Consider the following 26,981-nt stretch of genomic DNA (forward strand, 5'->3'; position numbering starts at 1 on the left):
CAACAGGTGGCGGCGGTGTGTGCAACAGGCGGGGGTGGAGAGGAGCCGGGGACAGTAGCAGCTGGCGGCGCCTGAGCACGGCATGGTCAGCTGTGTGTGCGCTCTTCCTCTGGCACGAGCACGGCACGGCATGGTCAGCACGGCGAACTCCGGCAGGATACTTCCCTGCACAGGGTTAGTCTGCGGGGGGAGGGGGAAGGCGGGATGCTCGCCGGCAGCGGCGCTCTGGCGACCGGCCGGCCGGCCCAGGGGGCGAGCGTATGCGTCGAGCACCCTCCATGGCTGCGTCGGGGGCAAGCCACGGGAGGAAGAAAGAGAGATAGAAGAAGAAGACGGGGTGAGTAAGAGAGATAACGGAGTTGACATTTTATGCCATGTCAGCTCCGACGAGTGGGCCATCCTTATCATAATCAAGATCAATTTGAAAGCATTCGGTGATTTGGGTTTTTTCAAACAGCCGACCACGCTTTTGGTAGGTTTTTGAGAAAAATTAAAATCTTGTAGTTTTTTGGAACCCTAACCTGTAAACTAGTAGTTTTATGCTATTTACTCGAATATTTGGGACGAAGTTTTCCAAGTTTTGTTGCACAAAGGAAGCATATGCCATTTATTTAGAAGTAGTACAAGAAAGGAATCAGGGGTATGCTTGGAAGTAAGTTCCCCACCATGGGGATACGATCCTTGGAAATCAAGCATCTCTTCGCCTTATGCTTGTTTGCATTCATATATTTCATCTGTACTTTATATATGTGTGTACAGGTGACCTCAAAGGAACACTTTGGAATGAAGTTTGCAAAGTTTGTTGCACAGAGGAGAGGAGCACTGATCTCAAGTTGTTAACAGAATGATGTGCTAGGGTGCAACGCAATTCTTCTAAATCAGGTGTGCCTCAATTTTTCATAATGAGCTAATCTGTTGGACAAGTGCATATGTAAATCTCGTATGTACATTCTTAACATCCTTTTACATTTCTTAATTTCATGTTTGATGTTTAATGCGATATTGATGCACCATGTCATATGGTAAACACGGAAGTCTTTGGTGCTCTTTGGGCATTTAATAGAGATTTGTACCCCCTCCGTCCGGAAATATTTGTCGAAGAAATGCATAAAAATGAATGTATCTAGAACTAAAATATGTCTAGATACATCCACCACTCCGACGAGTATTTCCGGACGGAGGGAGTACTGGTAAACGGGTTTTGCTTTACTGTTTTGTCCAATGAAGTTCCGTTGCAGAGTCGAGCATAATGTTAGCCCTAGCTGGTTCCATATTATGATCATAGGAAAGCGATTAGGAATATAAACACTGTCCATGATGCTGTAACATAAACCACACTGATCTGACATTGTTCAATTAAGGTGACTGTGGCGTCCGATTTCGATCCGCCGCCAGCCGAGCCGCCTGCCTCGCCGGCCCACCGCCGGACAGCCCGCCGCCTGCCTGGTGCCTGGCTGCCTGCCCCGCCCGCCGCCCGGCCGGCCGGCTGCTGTCCGCGCAGGGGCGCACTGCGCACCACCGCGTAGCAGCGCGCCCAGCCGCCCCGCTAGCCAGAGCCGCCCAGTCCGGCAATCCGCTCAGAGCCTCAGGCGCTCAGCAACTGATCCACCCCATCCTGACCAGGCCTTCTTCAGAGAGGGGTACCCCATCCCAGTGACTGCGCCCCCCATCCCCATCCCCATCCCCTGATCTCTGAATCTCTGATTTAGAAATTTTTTTGACTAGATGTAGTAGTACATAAGTAGATGAACTAATACACATAATTTTGACTAGCAGCAGCGCCTCCAGCCCTCCAGGCTCCAGCAGCAGCGCCCCGCCCAGCCCAGTCCACTGCACTACTGCAGTGCTTCCGAGAGAGCTCATCAGCTCAGAGAAAGAGAGGTACTGACCCGGTGACCCCAAATCTGAGAACATAGTCTTCTTTAAACTTCTCAAGGTATGTAGTATGTACTATGTAGTCTTCTTTTATGCAAAACTGAGACATAATTAAGAATTTTAGTGTGTTTGTAAGACCATATTGATCTGTTGTATGTGTTATTGATAATTAGTTAGATCGTTCACATCCCCATCATTTTTTTTTTGAATCGGCCCACCCTGTTGTTAAATGCTAGCTCCGCCACTGAGCTGACATGCATATATATACAGGATTGAGGAAAGCACACTTTTAATTCTAGAGATGCCGATGCTGATGCAACTATGGAATGATTGGGAACTACAGCTACTTGTGCTCCTAAGCTTCACGCTACAGATTTTCGTCTTCTTTTCTGGTGGCCTCCGGCGGTGCAGCACCAACTCAGGACTGAGGCTTCTGATTTGGTTGGCTTACTTGCTATCTGACGTGGTCGCAGTCTATGCTCTTGGCCAACTTTCATTACATGAAAGTGATGTGCCTGGAGCTGGAGAAATGCACCGGCTCTCGTTTTTCTGGACGCCTTTCCTCCTCATTCATCTTGGTGGGCAAGATACCATCACCGCTTTCTCCATTGAGGACAATGAGTTATGGCCGAGGCACATGCTCAATCTACTGGCCCAAGTTGGTTTGGCCTTGTACGTGTTTTGGAAGTCATCAGCACACAGCCAGTTTCTGATCCCGGCCATATTTGTCTTTGTGGCTGGAATCATCAAGTACGTGGAGCGGACATGGGCTCTCAAGTGCGCAAGCCGAAATGCCCTTAGGGATGATGATTCTACTTATGTGAAAACAGGTCAATTTCCTGATCTACTCGTAGAAGGCAAGCTGGAATTGGACTATCTGACAATTGTGAAGTATGCTTTGTCTAGTGCACCAGGTGTCAGAAATCTATTTGTTGGTCGCAAGCTTGCTAAAATGGAAGGTAACATGCAGACAACATTTACTGCTGGTAATGTTTTTCAAGTACCAGCAGATGGGCAACATATATTCAAAATTCTGGAGATTGAGCTAGGGCTGATGTATGACAATCTGTACACCAAGGCCAGGGTGGTTCGAACATGGCTTGGGGCCATACTCCGATGTCTCACTCACATTTCACTGGTAGTTGCTTTTGTGCTCTTCCTTGTGGGTAACAAGCAAAGGTATTATAGTAGAGTTGATGTTGCAATAACCTATGCATTGTTCATTGGAGCATTCTGCACTGAAGTTTGTGCCGTCTTCTTGATGGTGATGATGTCTCCATGTACATGGGCGTTCTTGGAATCCTGTAAGTGCCGGAGGCTTGCCCGTGTGGCCTGGTCTATTTTCAAGAGCCTACAGCCAGAGTCAAGGCCAAGGTGGTCAAATTCCATGGGGCAATACAATTTTCTCAATTCCTGCTGCTTCTCCGAGTCGATGATGGGGAAAATGATGAATCTGGTAGGAGCCAAGGAGCTCTGGCGCAACTTCCGGCATACCAAGAGCGTTAAGATCAAGGCAGAGTTGAAGAATGCCATCTTTGAAACTAAGCATCATCCTGGGTTACTTCACGGTGGTACAAGCCCATCACCAGGTCTTGGTCCAGCATTGGACACGATACTACAGAAACCCTTTGAGGAGGCCATCCTGTTCCTACATGTCTACACAGACATGTTCTTGCACCGGTACAAGAATCCCTCGGGGACAAGTTGTGACATCACGGAGAAGGCACGTCAGCTTATGGATACATGCAGGAGGATATCTGAATACATGATTTACCTGTTGGTCTTGCATCCTACCATGCTCACCATGGCCAGCAGCAACATAAGCGACATACTGAAGGAGGCTTCGGAGAGCGTGGCCAACGCTGGTGCTATCGGTTGCACAAAGGAACGGTTCCTGGACAAACTGGCTACGGATCAGTACCTCTATGCCCCAAGTAGCCCGGTTTTGCTCGCGGGCTTTGTTTTTCAAGGTGAGCGCCCTTGTCATGAATCATTGGAATTTCTCGCGTATGCGTGGGCAATGATTCTCCTCTGCGTTGCTGGAAAATCCCACGGGGAGGAGCATGCAAAGCAGCTTAGCACAGGAGGGGAGCTCCTCACTTTCGTTTGGTTGTACATGGCGCATCTTTCACTCGGAGATATGGGCAATGTTGAGCTCGAGCTTGTTAGACCAAGTGGGATAAATGAGGAAGGCGGCGGTCGCAAGGCTTTTATCTTTGATAATCAGCGTCCCCGGTGAAGAAAAACCCTAACTAATGTTGCCTTCCGAAATGCATGGCTGGCTTTGCTCCCTCACTTGTCCAGCAGTTTGATCCTAGCATTTCTTTTTCTTTTTCTATCTATATTAATCCGTTCCTATTACTAATACAAGGGATATATTTGTTGCGTGATTAGAAGGATATACTTTCACTGCAAGTTTGTGCTAACTCTATGTATTCAGATTCAGATGATTGTTGATTCGTTGCACTAAAAGTATGGGATGTCCAGAATTGAAAAGTTGGAACCGACTGCTGTTATGTATTGGTTGTTATACGAGTCAAAGTCCAACAGGATAAACTGATCAGGCTTGCGACCATAATCCAACTCTCGTTAAGTTCCTCTCTCACTTGCAATGAGACCTGCAAAACTCGCGGGAAATTGCTCCTCCGTCCGGAAATACTTGTCATCAAAATGGATAAAGGAGATGTATCTAGAACTAGTGAACAAAGCTACTCTATTGTTAACCAGCAAGTATGTGATGATCCGCTGATGGTGCAAGATGCAACTGATGTTCCAGCTTGGACTGGGAGCTGATGGAGTGCTACCGTGGAACAAGCCGGATGTAGTTTGGGGGAGCCTTTTGCGGTGTGTTGGGAAAAGGGAAAATTTTGTTTTTGCCACTCTAGATTTTGCTAATTTTCCTTATGCCACTTTAGGTTTTGACATTTCAATTTTGCCACTCTTAGTTTTGGACAATTATCACAAATGTCATTCCCGTGACAAAAGCAAAAAAAAAAATCGGAGTGGTAATTGTGATAACTGTCAAAAGCTGCGAGTGGCAAAAATGAAATAAAATTATTTTGCTTTTGCCACAAAATGGCAATTGTGATAATAGTCAAAAACTAAGAGTGGCAAAAATGAAATGTCAAAATCTAGAGTGGCATAAGGAAAATTGGCAAAATCTAGAGTGGCAAAAACAAAATTTTCCCTTGGGAAAATTGTCTTGTGTTCCAATGGCACCGAAAAGTTCTCTTCAAGTCCTTCACCTACACTATATGCCATATTCTGGTATCATGAACACATTTTGAAATCAACCTGAGCTCTTCTGTTTTAGGGAATTCAACCAGACCTCTATAGCAGCCGTCCTTACAAACCAGGGTATATATAATAATAATCTCTCTTTCTCAACAACATCGGAAGTACAAATTGCCCACACAAAAACACGTAATGATCAAAACTGAAGCGCTGATGAAGCTCACACAGCAAACGAACTATGACACTCTCCACAGCCACTAATCTTCCTCCATAGGCACTTCCGGAACATTCCACCTGTCCTCTTCGATTGGCTTGGTGATCACGGAAACAGGTGAACGTAAGCAGAGTTAAGGGCTCAACAGTGTTGTTGTACATCAGTAGAAAAACTTTCGATTGCAAGAGAATAAAATCTTTTGCTCGACCGACTATTAACATGCAAAGCAAAAAAGACTGGAAATAAATGGCGCAACCAGTAAAGGACAACTTCGTCTATGTCTTCTAGGCATAGCCGGTCCCAAGCCCGGGTAAAGGAGGAGGGTTATGATAGGCTTGGCGAGCCAACGTAAAAACTAGCCAGTCCTTTGGGTATGAAACCCATTTGGGCAAGAGTAGTACTAGGATGGATGACCTCCTGTGAAGTCCTCATGCAAGGGTTACATATCTAGCCTACCCCAACTTGTTTGGGACAAAAGGCTTAGTAAGTAAGTAAAGGATATATATCGACATATCGGTCGGCTTTTCGCCCCTGTTGGCACTACTCCGGAGTTCCCTGCGGATTTCTGGAGTTACCTGTATATATACATACATAGATTTCAGTTAAATGGGCAGCATTTCGAAATTCAGGATGCAGACATTCGAACGGTGAAATGAGAGGATCGTACCAAATAATGCTTCTGGTTATCTAACAAGCGTGAGAGCTGTTCCTTGTCTTTCTTCTCCAACTCATTCTTGTATCTGTCATAAAAATATTAAGCAGCACATGAATGAACTAGTGAAAACATTGCAATGACATCCATAATGGAACATAAATGAACTTTCTATCATCAGGCTCTGAGCCGTAAATAGCAAAGAAACTAGTCGGTGGTCAAACTGTATAACTTCGCACTTTCCACATGAACATTTTTCACGTTGAGAAGAAAACCAGGTAAAGAGAACTTGCTATATTACAAGCGTAGTAATTGTTTTACTGAACTAAGAGCGGTGCCTTTCAGATTAGTCAAAATATGCCTTCAAACTTTACACATCCATCACTAACCTTTCCACAAAGGCGAGCAGTGACTGGTGCCATATAACAGGCATGCTCCTCTCATCATCAAGAAACCGCATGAAATGGGCAAAAACAGCATCGAGTACACGGTACGGCAAAGCATATTTCTTATCCAGAAACAGCTTGATAAAGTAACTGCAAGAGAGATATTAATTAGCTTACAACATGTTCAGGGAATTAAGTCATGGACATATACGGAAAAGGAGATACAGTCCAACCACTGTTCTACAAGAATCCTGAGCTACACACACAATGCAGTTGCCAGCTAAATATCACACGAACTATGCTCTTAGAAAGTAACAGACATTCCAGTCCATGTTGCATGACAGAACTACTTGGCTTCAAAATTCAAATATGAAGTGAACATTGCTACGACAACGATCAATTTCACCCCTGAAATTCTGTAGAAGCTAGAATGCTCATCCAGATAGCTACAACAAAGACACAACCGCAACATATACAACAAGCTCCTAAATTTAGAGGCACAAATAATGGAATTCCTAGTGGCAGCATGGTGGTCTCTATTTGGTAAAAATGTAAGAACAGGTTTGTGTAAACCCTTTGGTTAAGATTACAATGTTGTATAAATTGGAAGACAGACACAGGTAAAAGGAGGGTAAAGGAAGTGCTGCTGTTTTTTCTGCATCATGTAACATCTGACCAACACCTCAAAAAAAAAATGTAACATCAGACCAGCTATAACCCTATTACTATGGCAGCATTTCATCTACATACCAACAAATGTCTTTCAACTAGTAATTTCCACTATGAAAAAAACTATGATTAGTCACACAAGTACGAAGTTCATTGGGCAAAATTTAACATCAGACCAGCTATAACCCTATTACTATGGCAGCATTTCATCTACATACCAACAAATGTCTTTCAACTAGTAATTTCCACTATGAAAAAAACTATGATTAGTCACACAAGTACGAAGTCCATTGGGAAAATTTGTGGAAGATCACAAATACAAAAAAAAGACTAAGGTGTCACACTTTACCTAGTGGTGCCACAGTACTCCAAATCTGCTAGTTTCATTAATGCCGCGCTGCATCAAAATGTTATGTAGAGATAAGATATCAATTTCACAACCATCTTAGACAAGAATTTTACACCACCTTAAGCTAACCTCGCATGGAGTGGAGGAATGGTGACTTTCTGGATAATACTACCAATAATTACTGCTTCGCGCAGAGTGCAATTTCCTTCCTGCAGTCAGAAATTTGAGCTTATATAGTTAAGAGGAAAGGAAACAATACGAACTTCATTCAGATGCAAGTCTAACTAGCACTGAATGTGGCTTATGGTTCGTCCAATGCATAAGCAATACAATCATACACCATACAAAAGAAAATGCAAGATACAGATGAATTTGCCACGCTTCTACAAAATTTTCTACTCTAAAGAGTTTTACCTGACAGAGTGGCAGCAGAATTCCCTTGAAAAAGGCAGCAGGCTTGTAGAGGGATTTTTTCATGGACTGATAAAGTGCAAAATGGAGCCTCTTGTTCTGTTTTATGTCATGGCGAAGACGGGGCAGCAGAATAGCTTCGTAGAACCGCACGGCGTTCTTCGCATTCATGTTTGAAGAGAAGAGCCGTGTTGCTTGGTACACTGCGTTAGGAGACCAGTTCTGAGGCTCAGTTAACTGCAGCACATCTGCCCAGCATTCCAACGATGGGATACGCTTGAACGCTTTGGGGATTTTGCCACTGGTGTATCGGCTCAAGAGCTGGCCAACCCTGCATATGACAAATTCAACGATCAGCACCCCATATAAAAACAATGAGAAGAAGCTCCTCTCTGTACTGGAATGGAGCAAGTAGCCTGGCACATACTCTTTGTAGAGTTCAATGATTCGGCTGTCCAACTTGACAGCAGGCCGTCCTTCTGCACAAACACACACAGACTCAGGAATTCCACACACAAAACATACGCATTGGCAATCTAAGTTCAATTTACTCCGCATTCAAAATGTGATTAAACTGAACTCAAAAGGGTTCCTGGTCGGCGCAGTGGTCAATAATTGATAAGAAGCATCAGAGTTGAGAATGGATGCCCACCTGTTGAGACAGTGGCGTCCTTCTCCCTGATCTTCTGGAGGATGATATCACCAAGCGATCGCTTGGAGGAGGTGTCCTTGGACATGAACGCGGCGAGGGCCTTCTCATCCTCCTCGTCGATCTCCGGCTAACCAAAATCACCAAATTCCAGTCAGCCACACCCTAAAAACAGTCCCATTTTACTGTGACGACTGACGAAGCAAGGCGAGAGCACGCACCACGCCGCCGTCGTACTCGCTCAGCGCGTCGAAGCCGTCGAACTCGTCGACGTCCTCGTCGTCATCCTCGCCGCCGTCGGCGGCAGGGACGGGGAAGGACGTGGACGGGGCTGCGGAAACAGCTGGAGCGGCGGCGGCGGCGGCGTGGCGGGAGTCGGCGAGGCCCTCCTCCTGCTGCTGCTTGAGGGCCTCGCGGAGGATCTTGGCGCTGATGGAGGAGGGCACGGACTCCTCCTCCTCGGCCTGGTGGCGCTTGGCGGCGCCGGAGCGGCGGCGCTTCCCGGCGTCGGCCACCGCGTCGGCGTCGGCGCCGAGCGGCAGGCGGCTGCCCTTGGGCTGCTTCTCGGAGGACTTGCGCTTCTTCCCGGCCATGGCCGCTGGGTCGGGCCTCGGTGGTGGCCTGCCGGGTAGGGAGGAGGCGGGGCGGCGGGGGACGGAGGGAGACGGCGGTGGCTGCGTGGTAAAACCCTAGAGGAGAAAGGAGGATGGCGGATTGGCGGGTTTTGTTTATGTGGACTTGTGGAGGCCTCGCTTCTCATTACTGGGCCTGCTTGCTTCTTCCCCTTGCTTAAGGGGCCGGCCCATCATTCCTCAGTTTATTTTGGGGAACAATGCCTCAGTTAGATGTGCTATTTTACCTCAAAAAAAAGTTACATGTGCTATTTTTGTCTCAAAAAAAAAGTTTAGATGTGCTATTTACCCCTAAAAAAAGGATGTGCTATTTTTTACAGCTCATCGGAACTAGTAACATTGTAATTATTGTTTCTCAAGAAAAAGTAAACATTCTAAATTTATCTCAAAAAAAGTTACACATTCTAAACACGATACAAAAAGGTAAACATTCTAAATATGATGTAGTTGCGCTGGTTGATAACTAGTGCCATTCTAAGACTGAATAGCACTACCGTACCTGCAATGGATGTAGTGAGCTATGCAGTTATTTTGGGCTGATGTGGTTACTACCTCATACACTGATGGGGTAAACATGCCACAAGATATTTTGGTATAGATAATAGAGTATTGAGTGCATGCGTCTTGCTTCAATTAAATAAAATATAATGCACAGTTTTAGTTTCAAGAAAAATTACAAATCTCTCTGCACAATAAGAGTACAAAGTGCTTTCTTATTATAGTATAATAGTACATCATATGAACCTTGGAATAAACATAAATCTACTTGTCTAAAAGCTAGATACAAAGGTGACACAATGGATATATTTCTCAAAGAATCAACCTTCTAGCATGCTTGCCATGGAAAACTACATGTAAAAGATGATTTAACTTGACATAGAGTCCATCACAGATTTGATGTCATTAGCGATATTCTTGGATCCTGTTGCAATACCAGCTAATCCTCTCCTCGCCAACCCAGCACAGTAGAGCCCATTTTCACCTTTCCAATGATTCAGATATTTTTGGATGGGCAGTTCGTTGCCATTTAACATGCTCTCACCATTCTGGATTAAAAACACATAGACCTTGTTAGCAGATTTAATAATGGTTACACCAAGAAAACAAACTCAGACATGTTCAAACACAAGCTATATTACCTTGAGCCACATATTTGTCGTGCTTTTGTATCCAGTTGCAAACACAATTGCATCAAATGACATTCTTTTACTGCATTGAAATTTAACTATGTTGCCCTTGATCTTACTAATGCTCCCTTGAACCTTTAGGAGATAAAAATACATTGATAACTTGGCATATCAAATCAACATATGTTATAAATTTATGCCATGTCAAGGATATACTTACTTTGATGATGCCTTTTTTGATCAATCCAACAGTCCCAACATCAATTACTGCAGATCGGCCTGTTTCTGATTTGAGGGTCATTGGACCCATTTTTGGCCTTGTGATGCCATGCTGTGACAGGTCTCCAAATATTAAATACGCTGCCATCACAAGGAGTTTATGTTGGAAATATGCCCTAGAGGCAATAATAAATTGGTTATTATTATATTTCCTTGTTCATGATAATCGTTTATTATCCATGCTAGAATTGTATTGATAGGAAACTCAGATACATGTGTGGATACATAGACAACACCATGTCCCTAGTAGGCCTCTAGTTGACTAGCTCGTTGATCAATAGATGGTTAAGGTTTCCTGACCATGGACATTGGATGTCGTTGATAACGGGATCACATCATTAGGAGAATGATGTGATGGACAAGACCCAATCCTAAGCCTAGCACAAGATCGTGTAGTTCGTCTACTAAAGCTTTTCTAATGTCAAGTATCATTTCCTTAGACCATGAGATTGTGCAACTCCCGGATACCGTAGGAATGCTTTGGGTGTACCAAACGTCACAACGTAACTGGGTGGCTATAAAGGTGCACTACAGGTATCTCCGAAAGTGTCTGTTGGGTTGGCACGAATCGAGACTGGGATTTGTCACTCCGTGTAAACGGAGAGGTATCTCTGGGCCCACTCGATAGGACATCATCATAATGTGCACCCCCCTCTCTTTTCCCCTTGGCCGCACCCTAGATGGGTTTTGGGGGCTGCCGCCACCCCTGGGGAGGGAACCCTAGATGGGGGCGCAGCCCCTCCCCTTCCCCTATATATACTTGAGGTATTTGGGGCTGCAAACACAGGAGAACATCTCCCTCTTGGCGCAGCCCTACCCTTCTTCCTCCTCCTCTCTCGCGGTGCTTGGCGAAGCCCTGCGGGATTGCCACGCTCCTCCATCACCACCACGCCGTCATGCTGCTGTTGGATGGAGTCTTCCCCAACCTCTCCCTCTCTCCTTGCTGGATCAAGGCGTGGGAGACGTCACCGGGCTGCACGTGTGTTGAACGCGGAGGCGCCGTGGTTCGGCGCTTAGATCGGAATCAACCGCGATCTGAATCGCTACGAGTACGACTCCTTCATCCGCGTTCTTGCAACGCTTCCGCATCGCGATCTACAAGGGTATGTAGATGCACTCCCCTTCCCCTCGTTGCTAGATTACTCCATAGATTGATCTTGGTGATGCGTAGAAAATTTTGAATTTCTGCTACGTTCCCCAACAGTGGCATCATGAGCTAGGTCTATGCGTAGTTTCTATGCACGAATAGAACACAAAGTAGTTGTGGGCGTCGATTTTGTCAATTTACTTGCCGTTACTAGTCTTATCTTGATTCGGCGGCATCGTGGGATGAAGCGGCCCGGACCGACCTTACACGTACTCTTACGTGAGACAGGTTCCACCGACTGACATGCACTAGTTGCATAAGGTGGCTAGCGGGTGTCTGTCTCTCCCACTTTAGTCGGATCGGATTCGGTGAAAAGGGTCCTTATGAAGGGTAAATAGAAATTGGCATATCACGTTGTGGCTTTTGCGTAGGTAAGAAACGTTCTTGCTAGAAACCCATAGCAGCCACGTAAAACATGCAACAACAATTAGAGGACGTCTAACTTGTTTTTGCAGGGTATGCTATGTGATGTGATATGGCCAAAAGGATGTGATGAATGATATATGTGATGTATGAGATTGATCATGTTCTTGTAATAGGAATCACGACTTGCATGTCGATGAGTATGACAACCGGCAGGAGCCATAGGAGTTGTCTTAATTTATTGTATGACCTGCGTGTCAATGAATAACGCCATGTAATTACTTTACTTTATTGCTAACCGTTAGCCATAGTAGTAGAAGTAATAGTTGGCGAGACAACTTCATAAAGACACGATGATGGAGATCATGGTGTCATGCCGGTGACGAAGGTGATCATGCCGCGCCTCGAAGATGGAGATCAAAGGCGCAAGATGATATTGGCCATATCACGTCACTTTATGATTTGCATGTGATGTTTGTCATGTTTACATCTTATTTGCTTAGAACGACGGTAGCATAAATAAGATGATCCCTCACTAAAATTTCAAGAGACGTGTTCCCCCTAACTGTGCACCGTTGCGAAGGTTCGTTGTTTCGAAGCACCACGTGATGATTGGGTGTGATAGATTCTAACGTTCGAATACAACGGGTGTTGACGAGCCTAGCATGTATAGACATGGCCTCGGAACACATGCGAAACACTTAGGTTGACTTGACGAGCCTAGCATGTACAGACATGGCCTCGGAACACAAGAGACCGAAAGGTCGAACATGAGTCGTATAGCAGATACGATCAACATGGAGATGTTCACCGATGATGACTAGTCCGTCTCACATGATGATCGGACACGGCCTAGTTTGACTCGGATCATGTATCACTTAGATGACTAGAGGGATGTCTATCTGAGTGGGAGTTCATTAATCAGATGAACTCAATTATCATGAACATAGTCAAAAGGTCTTTGCAAATTATGTCATAGCTTGCGCTTTAGTTCTACTGTTTAAGATATGTTCCTAGAGAAAATTTAGTTGAAAGTTGATAGTAGCAATTATGCGGACTGGGTCCGTGAACTGAGGATTGTCCTCATTGCTGCACAGAAGGCTTATGTCCTTAATGCACTGCTCGGTGTGCTGAACCTCAACGTCGTCTGTAGATGTTGCGAAACATCTGACATACACGTTTTGATGACTACGTGATAGTTCAGTGCGTAATGCTAACGGTTTAGAATTGTGGCACCAAAGACGGTTTTGAAACGTCGTAGAACATATGAGATGTTCCGAAGACTGAAATTGGGATTTCAGACTAGTGCCCACGTCAAGAGGTATGAGACCTCTGACAAGTTTCTTAAGCCTGCAAACTAAGGGAGAAAAGCTCAATCGTTGAGCATGTGCTCAGATTGTCTGAGTACTGCAATCGCTTGAATCGAGTGGGAGTTAATCTTCCAGATGAGATAGTGATGGTTCTCCATAGTCACTGCCACCAAGCTATTAGAGCTTCGTGATGAACTATAACATATCAGGGATAGATGATGATTCTTGAGCTATTCGCGATGTTTGACACCGTGAAAGTAGAAATCAAATAGGAGCATCAATTGTTGATGGTTGGTAAAACCACTAGTTTTAAGAAGGGCAAGGGAAGAAGGGATACTTCATGAAACAGCAAATCATTTGCTGCTCTAGTGAAGAATCCCAAGGTTGAACCCAAACCCGAGACTAAGTGCTTCTGTAATGAGGGGAACGGTCACTGAAGCAGAACTACCCTAGATACTTGGTAGATGAGAAGGCAGGCAAGGTCGACAGAAGTATATTGGATATACATTATATGAATGTGTACTTTACTAGTACTCCTAGCAGCACCAGGGTATTAGATACCGGTTCGGTTGCTAAGTGTTAGTAACTCGAAATAAAAGCTGCGGAATAAACGGAGACTAGCTAAAGGTGAGATAACGATATGTGTTGGAAGTGTTTCCAAGGTTGATGAGATCAAGCATCGCATGCTCCCTCTACCATCGAGATTGGTGTTAAACCTAAATAATTGTTATTTGGTGTTGAGCATAAACATGATTGGATTATGTTTATCGCAATACGGTTATTCATTTAAGGAGAATAATGGTTACCCTGTTTGTTTGAATAATACCTTCAATGGTCTTGCACCTAAAATGAATCTCGATCGCAGTGATACACATGTTCGTGCCAAAAGATATAAAATAGTAATGATAGTACCACATACTTGTGGCACTGCCATTTGAGTCATATTGGTATAGAACGCATGAAGAAGCTCCATGTAGATGGATCTTTGGACTCACTCGTTTTTGAAAAGATTGAGACATGCGAACCATGTCTATTGGTATATATGCATGAAGAAACTCCATGCAGATGGATCGTTTGGACTCACTTGATTTTGAATCACTTGAGACATGCAAATCATACCACATGGGCAAGATGACTGAAAGGCCTCGTTTTCAGTAAGATGAAACGAGAGAGCAACTTGTTGGAAGTAATACATTTGATGTGTGCAGTCCAATGAGTGCTGAGGCACGCAGTGGATATTGATATGTTCTTACTTCACAGATGATTTGAGTAGATGCTGAGAATATTTACTTGATGAAACACAAGTCTGAATTATTGAAAGGTTCAAGTAATTTCAGAGTGAAGTTGAAGATCGTCGTGACAAGAGGATAAAATGTCTATGATATGATCATAGAGATATCTGAGTTACGAGTTTGGCACACAATTAAGACATTGTGGAAAGTGTTTCACAATTAATACCGCCTGGAACACCACAGTGTGATGGTGTGTCCGAACATCATAACTGCACCCTATTGGATATGGTGCATACCATGATGTCTCTTATCGAATTACCACTATCGTTTATGGGTTAGGCATTAGAGACAACCGCATTCACTTTAAATAGGGCACCACGCAATTCCGTTGATACGACACCGTTTAGAGAAACCTAAGTTGTCGTTTCTTAAAAGTTTGGGGCTGCGACGCTTATGTGAAAAAGTTTCAGGCTGATAAGCTCGAACCCAAAGCGGATAAATGCATCTTCATAGAATACCCAAAACAGTTGGGTATACCTCCTATTTCAGATCTGGAAGCAAAAGTAATTGCTTCTAGAAACGGGTCCTTTCTCGAGGAAAAGTTTCTCTCGAAAGAATTGAGTGGGAGGATGGTGGAGACTTGATAAGGTTATTGAACCATGACTTCAACTAGTATGTAGCAGGGCACAGGAAGTTGTTCCTGTGGCACCTACACCAATTGAAGTGATCATGAAACTTCGGATCAAGTCACTACCAAACCTCGTAGGACGACGAGGATGCGTACTACTTCAGAGTAATGCGTAATCCTGTCTTGGAAGTCATGTTGCTAGACAACAATGAACCTACGAGCTATGGAGAAGCGATGGTGGGCCCATATTCCGACAAATGGTTAGAAGCCATGAAATCCGAGATAGGATCCATGTATCAGAACAAAGCATGGACTTTGGTGAACTTGCCCGATGATCGGCAAGCCATTGAGATAAATGGATCTTTAAGAAGAAGACAGACATGGACGGTAAGGTTACCGTCTATGAAGCTCGACTTGTGGCAAAGAGTATTTTCACAAGTTCAAGGAGTTGACTACGATGAGATTTTCTCATCCGTAGCGATGCTTAAGTCCGTCGGGATCATGTTAGCATTAGCTGCATTTATGAAATCTGGCAGATGGATGTCAAAACAAGTTTCCTTACCAGTTTTCGTAAGGAAAGGTTGTATGTGATACAATCAGAAAGGTTTTGTCGATCCTAAGGATCCTAAAAGGTATGCTAGCTCCAGCGATCCTTCCATGGACTAGAGAAAGCATCTCGGAGTCAGAATATACGCTTTGATGGAGTGATCAAAGTTTTTGGGTTTATACAAAGTTTGTTAGAAACTTGTATTTACAATAAAGTGAGTGGGAGCGCTACAACATTTCTGATAAGTATATGTGAATGACATATTGTTGATCCAAAATGATGTAGAATTTCTGGAAAGCATAAAGGGTTGTTTGAAAGGAGTTTTTCAAAGGAAGACCTGGATAAAGCTGCTTACCTATTGGGCATCAAGATCTATAGAGATAGATCAAGACGCCTGATGATACTTTCAAAGAACGCACACCTTGACATGATTTTGAAAGAGTTCAAAATAGATCAGCAAAGAAGGAGTTCTTGGCTGTGTTACAAGGTGTGAGTATTGAGTAAGACTCAAGACCTGACCACAACAGAAGAGAGAGAAAGGACGAAGGTCGTCCCCTATGCTTTAGATGTAGGCTCTACAGTATGCTACGCTGTGTACCGCACATGAAGTGTGCCTTGCCATGAGTTGGTCAAGGGGTACAATAGTGATCCGGGAATGGATCACATGACAGCGGTCGAACTTATCCTTAGTATCTAGTGGACTAAGGAATTTTCTCGATTATGGAGGTGAAAAGGAGTTCGTCGTAAAGGGTTACGTCGATGCAAACTTTGACACTAATCCGGATGACTCCGAGTAGTAAACCGGATTCGTATAGTAGAGCAGTTATTTGAAATGGCTCCAAGTAGCGCGTGGTAGCATCCACAAGATGACATAGATATTCGCAAAGCATACACGGATCTGAAAGGTTCAGACCCGTTGACTACAACCTCTCTCACAAGCATAACATGATCAAACTAGAACTCGTTGAGTGTTAATCACATAGTGATGTGAACTAGATTGTTGACTCTAGTAAACTCTTTAGATGTTGGTCACATGGTGATGTGACCTGTGAGTGTTAATCACATGGTGATGTGAACTAGATTATTGACTCTAGTGCAAGTGGGAGACTGTTGGAAATATGCCCTAGAGGCAATAATAAATTGGTTATTATTATATTTCCTTGTTCATGATAATCGTTTATTATCCATGCTAGAATTGTATTGATAGGAAACTCAGATACATGTGTGGATACATAGACAACACCATGTCCCTAGTAGGCCTCTAGTTGACTAGCTCGTTGATCAATAGATGGTTAAGGTTTCCTGACCATGGACATTGGATGTCGTTGATAACGGGATCACATCATTAGGAGAATGATGTGATGGACAAGACCCAATCCTAAGCCTAGCACAAGATCGTGTAGTTCGTCTGCTAAAGCTTTTCTAATGTCAAGTACCATTTCCTTAGACCATGAGATTGTGCAACTCCCGGATACCGTAGGAATGCTTTGGGTGTACCAAACGTCACAACGTAACTGGGTGGCTATAAAGGTGCACTACAGGTATCTCCGAAAGTGTCTGTTGGGTTGGCACGAATCGAGACTGGGATTTGTCACTCCGTGTAAACGGAGAGGTATCGCTGGGCCCACTCGGTAGGATATCATCATAATGTGCACAATGTGACCAAGGAGTTGATCACGGGATGATGTGTTACGGAACGAGTAAAGAGACTTGCCGGTAACGAGATTGAACAAGGTATCGGGATACCGACGATCGAATCTCGGGCAAGTAGCATACCGATAGACAAAGGGAATTGAATACGGGATTAATTGAATCCCCGACATCGTGGTTCATCCGATGAGATCATCGTGGAACATGTGGGAGCCAACATGGGTATCCAAATCCCGCTGTTGGTTATTGGCCGGAGAACGTCTCGGTCATGTCTGCATGGTTCCCGAACCCGTAGGGTCTACACACTTAAGGTTCGATGACGCTAGGGTTATAGGGCATAGATATACGTGGTTACCAAATGTTGTTCGGAGTCCCGGATGAGATCCGGGACGTCACGAGGAGTTCCGGAATGGTCCGGAGGTAAAGATTTATATATGGGAAGTCCTGTTTTGGTCACCGGAAAAGTTTCGGGTGCTATCGGTAATGTACCGGGACCACCGGGAGGGTCCCGGGGGTCCACCAGGTGGGGCCACCAGCCCCAGAAGGCTGCGTGGGCCAAGTGTGGGAGGGGACCAGGTCCAGGTGGGCTGGTGCGCCCCCCCACCAAGGCCCAAGGCGCAGGGAGAGTGGGAGGGGGCAAACCCTAGGTCCAGATGGGCCTTAAGGCCCACCCTAGTGGCGCCCCCCTCTCTTTTCCCCTTGGCCGCACCCTAGATGGGTTTTGGGGGCTGCCGCCACCCCTGGGGAGGGAACCCTAGATGGGGGCGCAGCCCCTCCCCTTCCCCTATATTATACTTGAGGTATTTGGGGCTGCAAACACAGGAGAACATCTCCCTCTTGGCGCAACCCTACCCCTCTTCCTCCTCCTCTCTCGCGGTGCTTGGCGAAGCCCTGCGGGATTGCCACGCTCCTCCATCACCACCACGCCGTCGTGCTGCTGCTGGATGGAGTCTTCCCCAACCTCTCCCTCTCTCCTTGCTGGATCAAGGCGTGGGAGACGTCACCAGGCTGCACGTGTGTTGAACGCGGAGGCGCCGTGGTTCGGCGCTTAGATCAGAATCAACCGCGATCTGAATCGCTACGAGTACGACTCCTTCATCCGCGTTCTTGCAACACTTCCGCATCGCGATCTACAAGGGTATGTAGATGCACTCCCCTTCCCCTCGTTGCTAGATTACTCCATAGATTGATCTTGGTGATGCGTAGAAAATTTTGAATTTCTGCTACGTTCCCCAACAGTTTATCCACTAGATTCAATGGAAGACGGTGAGCAAGTGTCATCCCCAAACAAGTTAATTCCTTTGTCATTACATGAATCTGCAACCACAAAACATGTCACACCTCTTTTGAAGTATGCATGATAAAAAAAATTCATAGAATTTCTTCTTTCAAGAAATAAATTTTTGTCATGTGGTTCCTCTAGTCTTTCAGTTGTTTGTGTGTGATATAAAATAGTCCATCTGTTTTTCTATGTGAAATACTTCCAATTAGTAATAACACTGAAAATTGAATCTCTTCTATTAATAACTATACTAAGAATTTGCGTTCATGCACCCAATGAAAATATATAGTGCACGTACGTATCGGGCTTCGTATAACAATTGATGTGTTGGCACCATGGGTCGCAAGGTCATAAGCAATTTCCATCCCGGAGTTGCCAGATCCAATGATCAATACATTCTCGCCAGAGTAGCTCTTGCCTGACTTGTAGCTTGAGGAGTGGATAACATCACCTGGAAAGTATTCCAGTCTAGGGAACATTGGAATATTCTCTGCACTATTCTCACCACTTGCCACAACAAGAAACTTCGCCTTGAACTTGACTGTGGTGCACTTTGACATGTCCTTTGCCACAATGGACCAACATTTTTCATCATTGTCATATGTGGATGACTCCACGCTGGTGAGATACTTTGGTTGAATGTTGAAACGCTCAACATAGTCATCCAAGTACTTCACAAACAAGGTTTTTGGTACGTATGTTGGTGCATCTACAGGGTATGACATGTGTGGCAACTCACAGAACTCCTTTGCAAGATGCAGCTTCAGGCGATCATACACGCGGTTGCGCCAGAGTGACGCGCTACAGCTCTCGCGCTCGACGATGGCATAAGGAATTGAGAATTGGCTAAGGCATGCTGCCGTTGCAAGGCCTGCTGGCCCAGCACCAACAATCAACACTGTAACACCCTCCATTTCAAAGAGATGACTTGACAAAGTTGTGGGATAAGTTCGGTGGTAGTCCAGTGTTTGTGTGTTTGCTCGATGAACTTTGGATGACATGCTTGTGTATGGGGGCATATATATACTGGTATCCTTCATGGGCCAATCTGTTTTATGGATCGAGGGATGAAAAAGGTAAATATTTATTGAGGCCTAATCCTAGTGTGTAGGAGTATTTCCATCTAAAAATGGAGCCGTTGTTGGTTGTGAAAGCGTGTACTGATACAAAATAGGTAGGAAACACACCGTTGATCGATTGTTAGTATTGGAAACTTATCGACCATCTTTTTTATGTGTAGATTAAAGATTCTTCTTGTTTATTTCCTTTCGCATCAGCACCAATGACAATTACTACTCTAATAATATTCAAGTGTTTCTTCCTCTTTGTATACGATATAGGATATGATAAGGATAAGTTTGATTTCCAAACACACATTTATAGGCAAAGTCCTATTTCATTTTCTCTAGTTAATATAATGTGGATGACAAAAGGAAACAATCATCTCAGAAGGATTTGTTACCAACCATGTTAACCGGTTTTGTCGGCTAGTTTTGCCTCCGGTTCAGTTGTATGACGGTCAGTTTTGGTTTTGCCTCCGGTTGAGTTGACGACCATTGCCATACCTTTGGTGTCAACACAATGAGCCGTTCGATGTTGTGAACAAAAAAAAAGTGGAACTTTAGTTCAAATATTTGAAACCCGTTTTTTTAATATAAATTCGTTTCTATACTGAACACTCATTTAATGTGAGGCCATATTTCAACTTTGGTACATGCATATTGTACTATGCCTGAACATCAAATTGAACGCTCATTGTATTTTTAACTCTACACACCAGAGTGTGGATATATTTTGTTAAAAAGATAATAAACCAATTTACTGAAAATCGAAATTCTCAATCCTGTCTTGATGCGGTTTTGCAAACTTGCCTAGTTCCAAACTGACTGACACAGATTAATCACAATTGTACGCAACTTCCATGCAAAACTGAACTGAGAAGTGGAGCACGTACAGTTCATCGGATTTTGATTTGCCTAACAGAATAATCCAGTACCTTCTGTGACTTACATTTAGCATGGTGCAAACTGCAGACTGAACCTATCAAACATATGATTACATTCGATTTCCGACCGTCGAGTCCAAATGATTTCAATATCTACCAGACTACCACTCTGCCTCCTGCAATTGGATCTTCTAAATACTTGTCTGCTGGGTAGGTATATTCAGGCCTTCCTCACATGAAGGAGCGTGTGATACAGACAAGTAGCATCTTCTCTTCTTTCCAGATGGTCACATCCCTTGGATCATTTTTGCCTGTGGAGGAACTCCCACATTTCTTGGTGGAACTCCCCACTCACTATCAACCGCATCTTCTTCGCGTCCTCCCACAACAAGTACCCGTTATCCCTTGCATGGTCACAACAATGGTCAAACATGTCCTGCGCAAATAAGTGGCACCCAGATGTAAGTATAGTGGTAATCAGACTACTAGAGTACATGTTTTGAAATGTGTCCAAGCACCGTCCATCCGCAAGGAGCTGGAAGGGTTTGATGGGTGAAGGGTTTATTAATCCAAAAGTCCCAACTCAATCGTTGTGGGTCGGTTGGTTTCTAACTTGAGGGTCATTCGACCATTTTTGGTTTTGGGCCTTGTGACGCCATATACCTCGATCGATCTCCAAATATGACATTCGCCGCCGTCACAAAGAGGTCACCCACTAGATTTAGTGAAAGAAAGTGAGCAAGTGTCAACCGAACTAAATTAATTCTCTTGTCATCACATGAATCTGCAACCAAAAGACATGTCACGCCTCTTTTGAAGCATGCCTGATTGAACAAAATTTCATAGAATTTCTTCTTTCAATTGTTATTTTTTTGTCATGTAGTTCCTCTTGTTGTTTTGTTGTTTGTGCAAGATATAAAACAATCCATCTCTTATATATGTGAAATACTTTCTATTAGTAATAATACTGAAAAAAATGCATCTCTTCTAGTGGTAACTATACTAAAAATGGTGTTCATGTACCTAATGAAACTATATAGTGCATGTAGTACATATCAGGCTCCGTATAATAATCGAAGTATTGGCACCATGGTCGCAAGGTCATAAGCAATTTATATCCAAGACTAGACGGATGGATACCTTGGATCTCAGCTGATGGAAAACTTACTGCATACTGCAAACCCTGGGCGCCTCGGGCACAACAAACTGTGTCCACAATATATAAGGATACCAGTATCATGTAACCACAAATACACGTTCTAAATAGTAGTTTTCCGTCATATGGTGTTCTAACTTTTAGTTTTAAGTTTCTAAATCAGTTCACAGATATTTTTACTGATTTATTAGTACATCAGCTAGCCCATGTAGTTGCACAGGTTGATAATTTGCGCCATTCGAAGACTGAATAGTACGCGGAGGATCTCCTCCTGCTGCTCCTGCTGCTGCTTGAGGGCCTCGCGAGGATCTTGGCGCTGATGGAGGAGGGCACGAACTCCTCCTCCTCGGCCTGGTGGCGCTTGGCGGCGCCGGAGCGACGACGCTTCCCGGCGTCGGCCACCGCGTCGGCGTCGGTGCCGAGCGGCAGGCGGCTGCCCTTGGGCTGCTTCTTGCCGGTCATGGCCGCTGGCTCGGGCCTCGGTGGTGGTCTGCCGGGTAGGAGGCGGGGCGGCGGGGGACGGAGGTGGGGAGGGAGACAGCAACGCTGCGTATTAAAACCCGAGAGGAGGAAGGAGGATGGCGGATTGGCGGGTTTTGTTTCTGTGGACTTGTGGACTTGTGGAGGCCTCGCTCGTCATTGCTGGGCCTGCTTGCTTCTTCTCCTTGCTTAAGGGGCCGGCCCATCATGTCATACTCAGGAGGCTGGCCAAACAATGCCTCAGATTATTACTTTTTGAATGATTTGAAGATTGCTCGAACAATGCATCAGTTAAATGTGCTATTTTTGAAAAGGGAAAATAGAATACAGAGGTACACTCCGCCAATCCACGAGCGTGTTAAGATCATATTTCAGTTACTGTTATAGTTGCTTTTAGCTAATTCAAGTTTGGCATCAACAATCTTTGCCATCCGAGTATATTTTGTCTTGGAAGTCAGTAAATTCCAATGAGTCATCAGTTGATAAAAGCGATAGACAAAACTGGGAGAAGCTCATCCACTATATATGCTTTATTTCGCCAGTTCACATTGTAAAAAAGGGTACTTAGGATTTCTTATTGTCTTGATTCAAATGATGTTTTATATATCCCATTGACACTTCTATAAATCCAATGTCGGTGTTTCTCCAAAAAGAAAACAAATGATTGCTTGTTATGCCTTCAAATATAATGAACATTCAGTATATATGCAAGTAGCCGCCTTCTTCGTCATGTAAGTGCCTTATTTTTGAAATATATAATTGCGCATTTGAGTCAGATCTATATTATCTAGGTAGATGACTACGATATCTCTAGAAGTGCCAACTAGAAAACAAACCGACATTATGAGAGAAAAGGTCTACTTATTATTTTCAACTATAAAAAATACGACTAATAAGGCAGATTACTTCAAATATTCCAAATACTCTGATGATGATTTTTTTATTAATCCAACAGTCCCAACATCAATCACTATGGATCGGTAGGTTTCTAACTTGAGGGTCGTTGTGATCCATTTTTGGTTTTGGGCCTTGTGATGCCATGCCTCGATAGGTCTCCAAATATGAAATTCGCTGCCGTCACAAAGAGGTTATTCACTAGATTTAGTGAAAGATGGTGAGCAAGTGTCATCCCAACTGAATAAACTCTGTTGTCATTAAATGAATCTGCAACCAAAAGACATGTCACACCTCTTCTGAAGCGTGCATGATAAAACAAAATTTCATAGAATTTCTTCTTTCAAAAGTTAATTGTTTGTCATGTAGTTCCTCTATTTTGTTTGTTTGTTTGTGCGTCATATCAAACAGTCCATCTCTTATATATGTGAAAACTTTCTATTAGTAATAATACTAAAAAAATGGATCTCTTCCAGTGGCAACTATACTAAAAAAATTGTGTTCATGTACCCAGTGAAAATATATAGTGCATGTAGTACATATCAGCCTTCGTATAACAATCGAAGTATTGGCACCATGGTCGCAAGGTAATAAGAAATTTATATCCAAGACTATGCGGATGGATACCTTGGATCTCAGCCGATGGAAAACTTACTGCATACTGCAAACCCTGCGCTTCGGGCACAACAAACTATGTCCACAACAGTTAAGGATACGTGTATCACCTAACCACAAATACACATTCTAAATAGTAGTTTTCCGTCATATGGTGTTCTAAGTTTTAATTTTAAGTTTCTAAATATGTTCACAAATATTTTTAATGATTTATAGTACGTCAGCTACCCCATGCAGATGCACGGGATGATAACTAGTGCCATTCTAAGACTGAATAGCACTACAGTACTGGCGATGGATGTAGTGAACTATGCATTATTTTTAGGCTGATGTGATTACTACCTCCTACCGTTGTATGTTGATGGGGTAAACACGCCACAAGAGATTTTGGTATAGATAATAGAGTATTGAGCGCATGCCTTTTGCACATATAATTTCAAGTAAATAAAATATAATACACAGTTGTAGGTTCAACCAAAATTAGAAATCTCTCCGCGTAATAAGAGTACAAAGCCCTTGATTATAGTATAATAGTACATCTCCCTCCGGGGCACATATGAACCTTAAAATAAACATAAATTTACTTGTCTAAAAGCTAGATACAAAGGTGACACAATGGATATATTTCTCAAAGAATCAACCTTCTAGCATGCTTGCCATGGTAAACTACATGTAAAAGATGATTTAACTTGACATAGAGTCCATCACAGATTTGATGTCATTAGCGATATTCTTGGCATCTGTTGCAATACCAGCTAATCCTCTCCTCGCCAACCCAGCACAGTAGAGCCCATTTTCACCTTTCCAATGATTTGGATATTTTTGGATGGGCAGTCCATTGCCATTTAACATGCTCTCACCATTCTGGATTAAAAACACATAGACCTTGTTAGCAGATTTAATAATGGTTACACCAAGAAAACAAACTCAGACATGTTCAAACACAAGCTATATTACCTTGAGCCACATATTTGTCGTGCTTTTTTATCCAGTTGCAAACACAATTGCATCAAATGACATTCTTTTACTGCATTGAAATTTAACTATGTTGCCCTTGATCTTACTAATGCTCCCTTGAACCTTTAGGAGATAAAAATACATTGATAACTCGGCATATCAAATCAACATATGTTATAAATTTATGTCATGTCAAGGATATACTTACTTTGATGATGCCTTTTTTGATCAATCCAACAGTCCCAACATCAATTACTGCAGATCGGCCTGTTTCTGATTTGAGGGTCATTGGACCCATTTTTGGCCTTGTGATGCCATGCTGTGACAGGTCTCCAAATATTAAATACGCTGCCATCACAAGGAGTTTATCCACTAGATTCAATCGAAGATGGTGAGCAAGTGTCATCCCCAAACGAATTAATTCCATTGTCATTACATGAATCTGCAACCACAAAACATGTCACACCTCTTTTGAAGTATGCATGATAAAAAAAATTCATAGAATTTCTTCTTTCAAGAAATAAATTTTTGTCATGTGGTTCCTCTAGTCTTTCAGTTGTTTGTGTGTGATATAAAACAGTCCATCTCTTTTTCTATGTGAAATACTTCCTATTAGTAATAACACTGAAAATTGAATCTCTTCTATTAATAACTATACTAAGAATTTGCGTTCATGCACCCAATGAAGATATATAGTGCATGTACGTACCGGGCTTCGTATAACAATCGACGTGTTGGCACCATGGGTCGCAAGGTCATAAGCAATTTCCATCCCCGAGTTGCCAGATCCAATGACCAATACATTCTTGCCAGAATAGCTCTTGCCTGACTTGTAGCTTGAGGACTGGATAACATCACCTGGAAAGTTTTCCAGTCCAGGGAACATTGGAATATTCTCTGCACTATTCTCACCACTTGCCACAACAAGAAACTTCGCCATGAACTTGACTGTGGTGCACTTTGACATGTCCTTTGCCACAATGGACCAACATTTTTCATCATTGTCATATGTGGATGACTCCACGCTGCTGAGATACTTTGGTTGAATGTTGAAACGCTCAACATAGTCATCCAAGTACTTCACAAACAAGGTTTTTGGTATGTATGTTGGTGCATCTACAGGGTATGACATGTGTGGCAACTCACAGAACTCCTTTGCGAGATGCAGCCTGAGGCGATCATACGCGCGGTTGCGCCAGAGTGACGCGCTACAGCTCTCGCGCTCGACGATGGCATAAGGAATTGAGAATTGGCTAAGGCATGCTGCCGTTGCGAGGCCTGCTGGCCCAGCACCAACAATCAACACTGTAACACCCTCCATTTCAAAGAGAAGACTTGACAAAGTTGTGGGATAAGTTCGGTGGTAGTCCAGTGTTTGTGTGTTTGCCCGATGAACTTTGGACGACATGCTTGTGTATGGGGGCATATATATACTGGTATCATTCATGGGCCAATTTGTTTTATGGATTGAGGGATGAAAAAGGTAAATATTTATTGAGGCCTAATCCTAGTTTGTAGGAGTATTTCCATCTAAAAATGGAGCCGTTGTTGGTTGAAGTGTGTACTGATACAAAATAGGTAGGAAACACACCGTTGATCGATTGTTGGTATTGGAAACTTATCGACCATCTTTTTTATGTGTAGATTAAAGATTCTTCATGTTTATTTCCTTTCGCATCATCACCAATGACAATTACTACTCCAATAATATTCAAGTGTTTCTTCCTCTTTGTATGCGATATAGGACATGATAAGGATAAGTCTGATTTCCAAACACATATTTATAGGCAAAGTCCTATTTCATTTTCTCTAGTTACTATAATGTGGATGACAAAAGGAAACAAATATCTCATAAGGATTTGTTACCAACCATGTTAACCGGTTTTGTCGGCTAGTTTTGCCTCTGGTTCAGTTGTAAGACGTTCAGTTTTTGTTTTGCCCCCGGTTGAGTTGACGACCATTGCCATACCTTTGGTGTCAACACAACGAGCTGTTCGATGTTGTGAACAAAAAAAGTGGAACTTTAGTTCAAATATTTGAAACCAGTTTTTTTTAATATAAATTCATTTCTATACTGAACACTCATTTAATGTGAGGCCATATTTCAACTTTGGTACATGCATATTGTCCTATGCCTGAACATCAAATTGAACGCTCATTGTATTTTTAACTCTACACACCAGAGTGTGAATATATTTTGTTAAAAAGATAATAAACCAATTTACTGAAAATCAAAATTCTCAATCCTGTCTCGATGCAGTTTTGCAAACTTGTCTGGTTCCAAACTGACTGACACAG

General features: G+C 43.4%; 2 protein-coding genes and 2 pseudogenes across 2 annotated transcripts; 1 reads left to right on the plus strand and 3 right to left on the minus strand.

Annotated features, from left to right (window-relative positions):
- Window positions 1–1,372: 1,372 nt before the first annotated feature.
- On the plus strand, window positions 1,373–4,407 carry LOC123055234 (uncharacterized). The gene is made up of 3 exons (XM_044479221.1): window positions 1,373–1,640; window positions 1,777–1,881; window positions 2,146–4,407. Exon 3 carries the CDS (start codon window positions 2,177–2,179, stop codon window positions 4,112–4,114), a length of 1,938 nt encoding a protein of 645 aa, XP_044335156.1. The 5' UTR covers window positions 1,373–1,640; window positions 1,777–1,881; window positions 2,146–2,176; the 3' UTR covers window positions 4,115–4,407.
- A 683-nt stretch (window positions 4,408–5,090) lies between these two features.
- Window positions 5,091–9,140, minus strand: LOC123055236 (bystin). The gene is made up of 10 exons (XM_044479222.1): window positions 8,661–9,140; window positions 8,443–8,569; window positions 8,218–8,269; window positions 7,794–8,121; window positions 7,509–7,588; window positions 7,380–7,427; window positions 6,365–6,511; window positions 5,991–6,063; window positions 5,826–5,898; window positions 5,091–5,446 (listed from the first exon to the last, which is right to left on the minus strand). The coding sequence occupies exons 1-10, from the start codon at window positions 9,030–9,032 to the stop codon at window positions 5,367–5,369; spliced, it is 1,380 nt and encodes a 459-aa protein (XP_044335157.1). The 5' UTR covers window positions 9,033–9,140; the 3' UTR covers window positions 5,091–5,366.
- A 797-nt stretch (window positions 9,141–9,937) lies between these two features.
- LOC123055238 (probable indole-3-pyruvate monooxygenase YUCCA10) lies at window positions 9,938–19,196 on the minus strand (annotated as a pseudogene).
- Window positions 19,197–24,410: 5,214 nt separating this feature from the next.
- LOC123055237 (probable indole-3-pyruvate monooxygenase YUCCA10) lies at window positions 24,411–26,091 on the minus strand (annotated as a pseudogene).
- Between the last annotated feature and the right edge of the window lie 890 nt (window positions 26,092–26,981).

The sequence above is a fragment of the Triticum aestivum genome, chromosome 2D, assembly GCF_018294505.1.
Source record: "Triticum aestivum cultivar Chinese Spring chromosome 2D, IWGSC CS RefSeq v2.1, whole genome shotgun sequence".
In the NCBI taxonomy this organism is placed as follows: Eukaryota; Viridiplantae; Streptophyta; class Magnoliopsida; order Poales; family Poaceae; genus Triticum; species Triticum aestivum.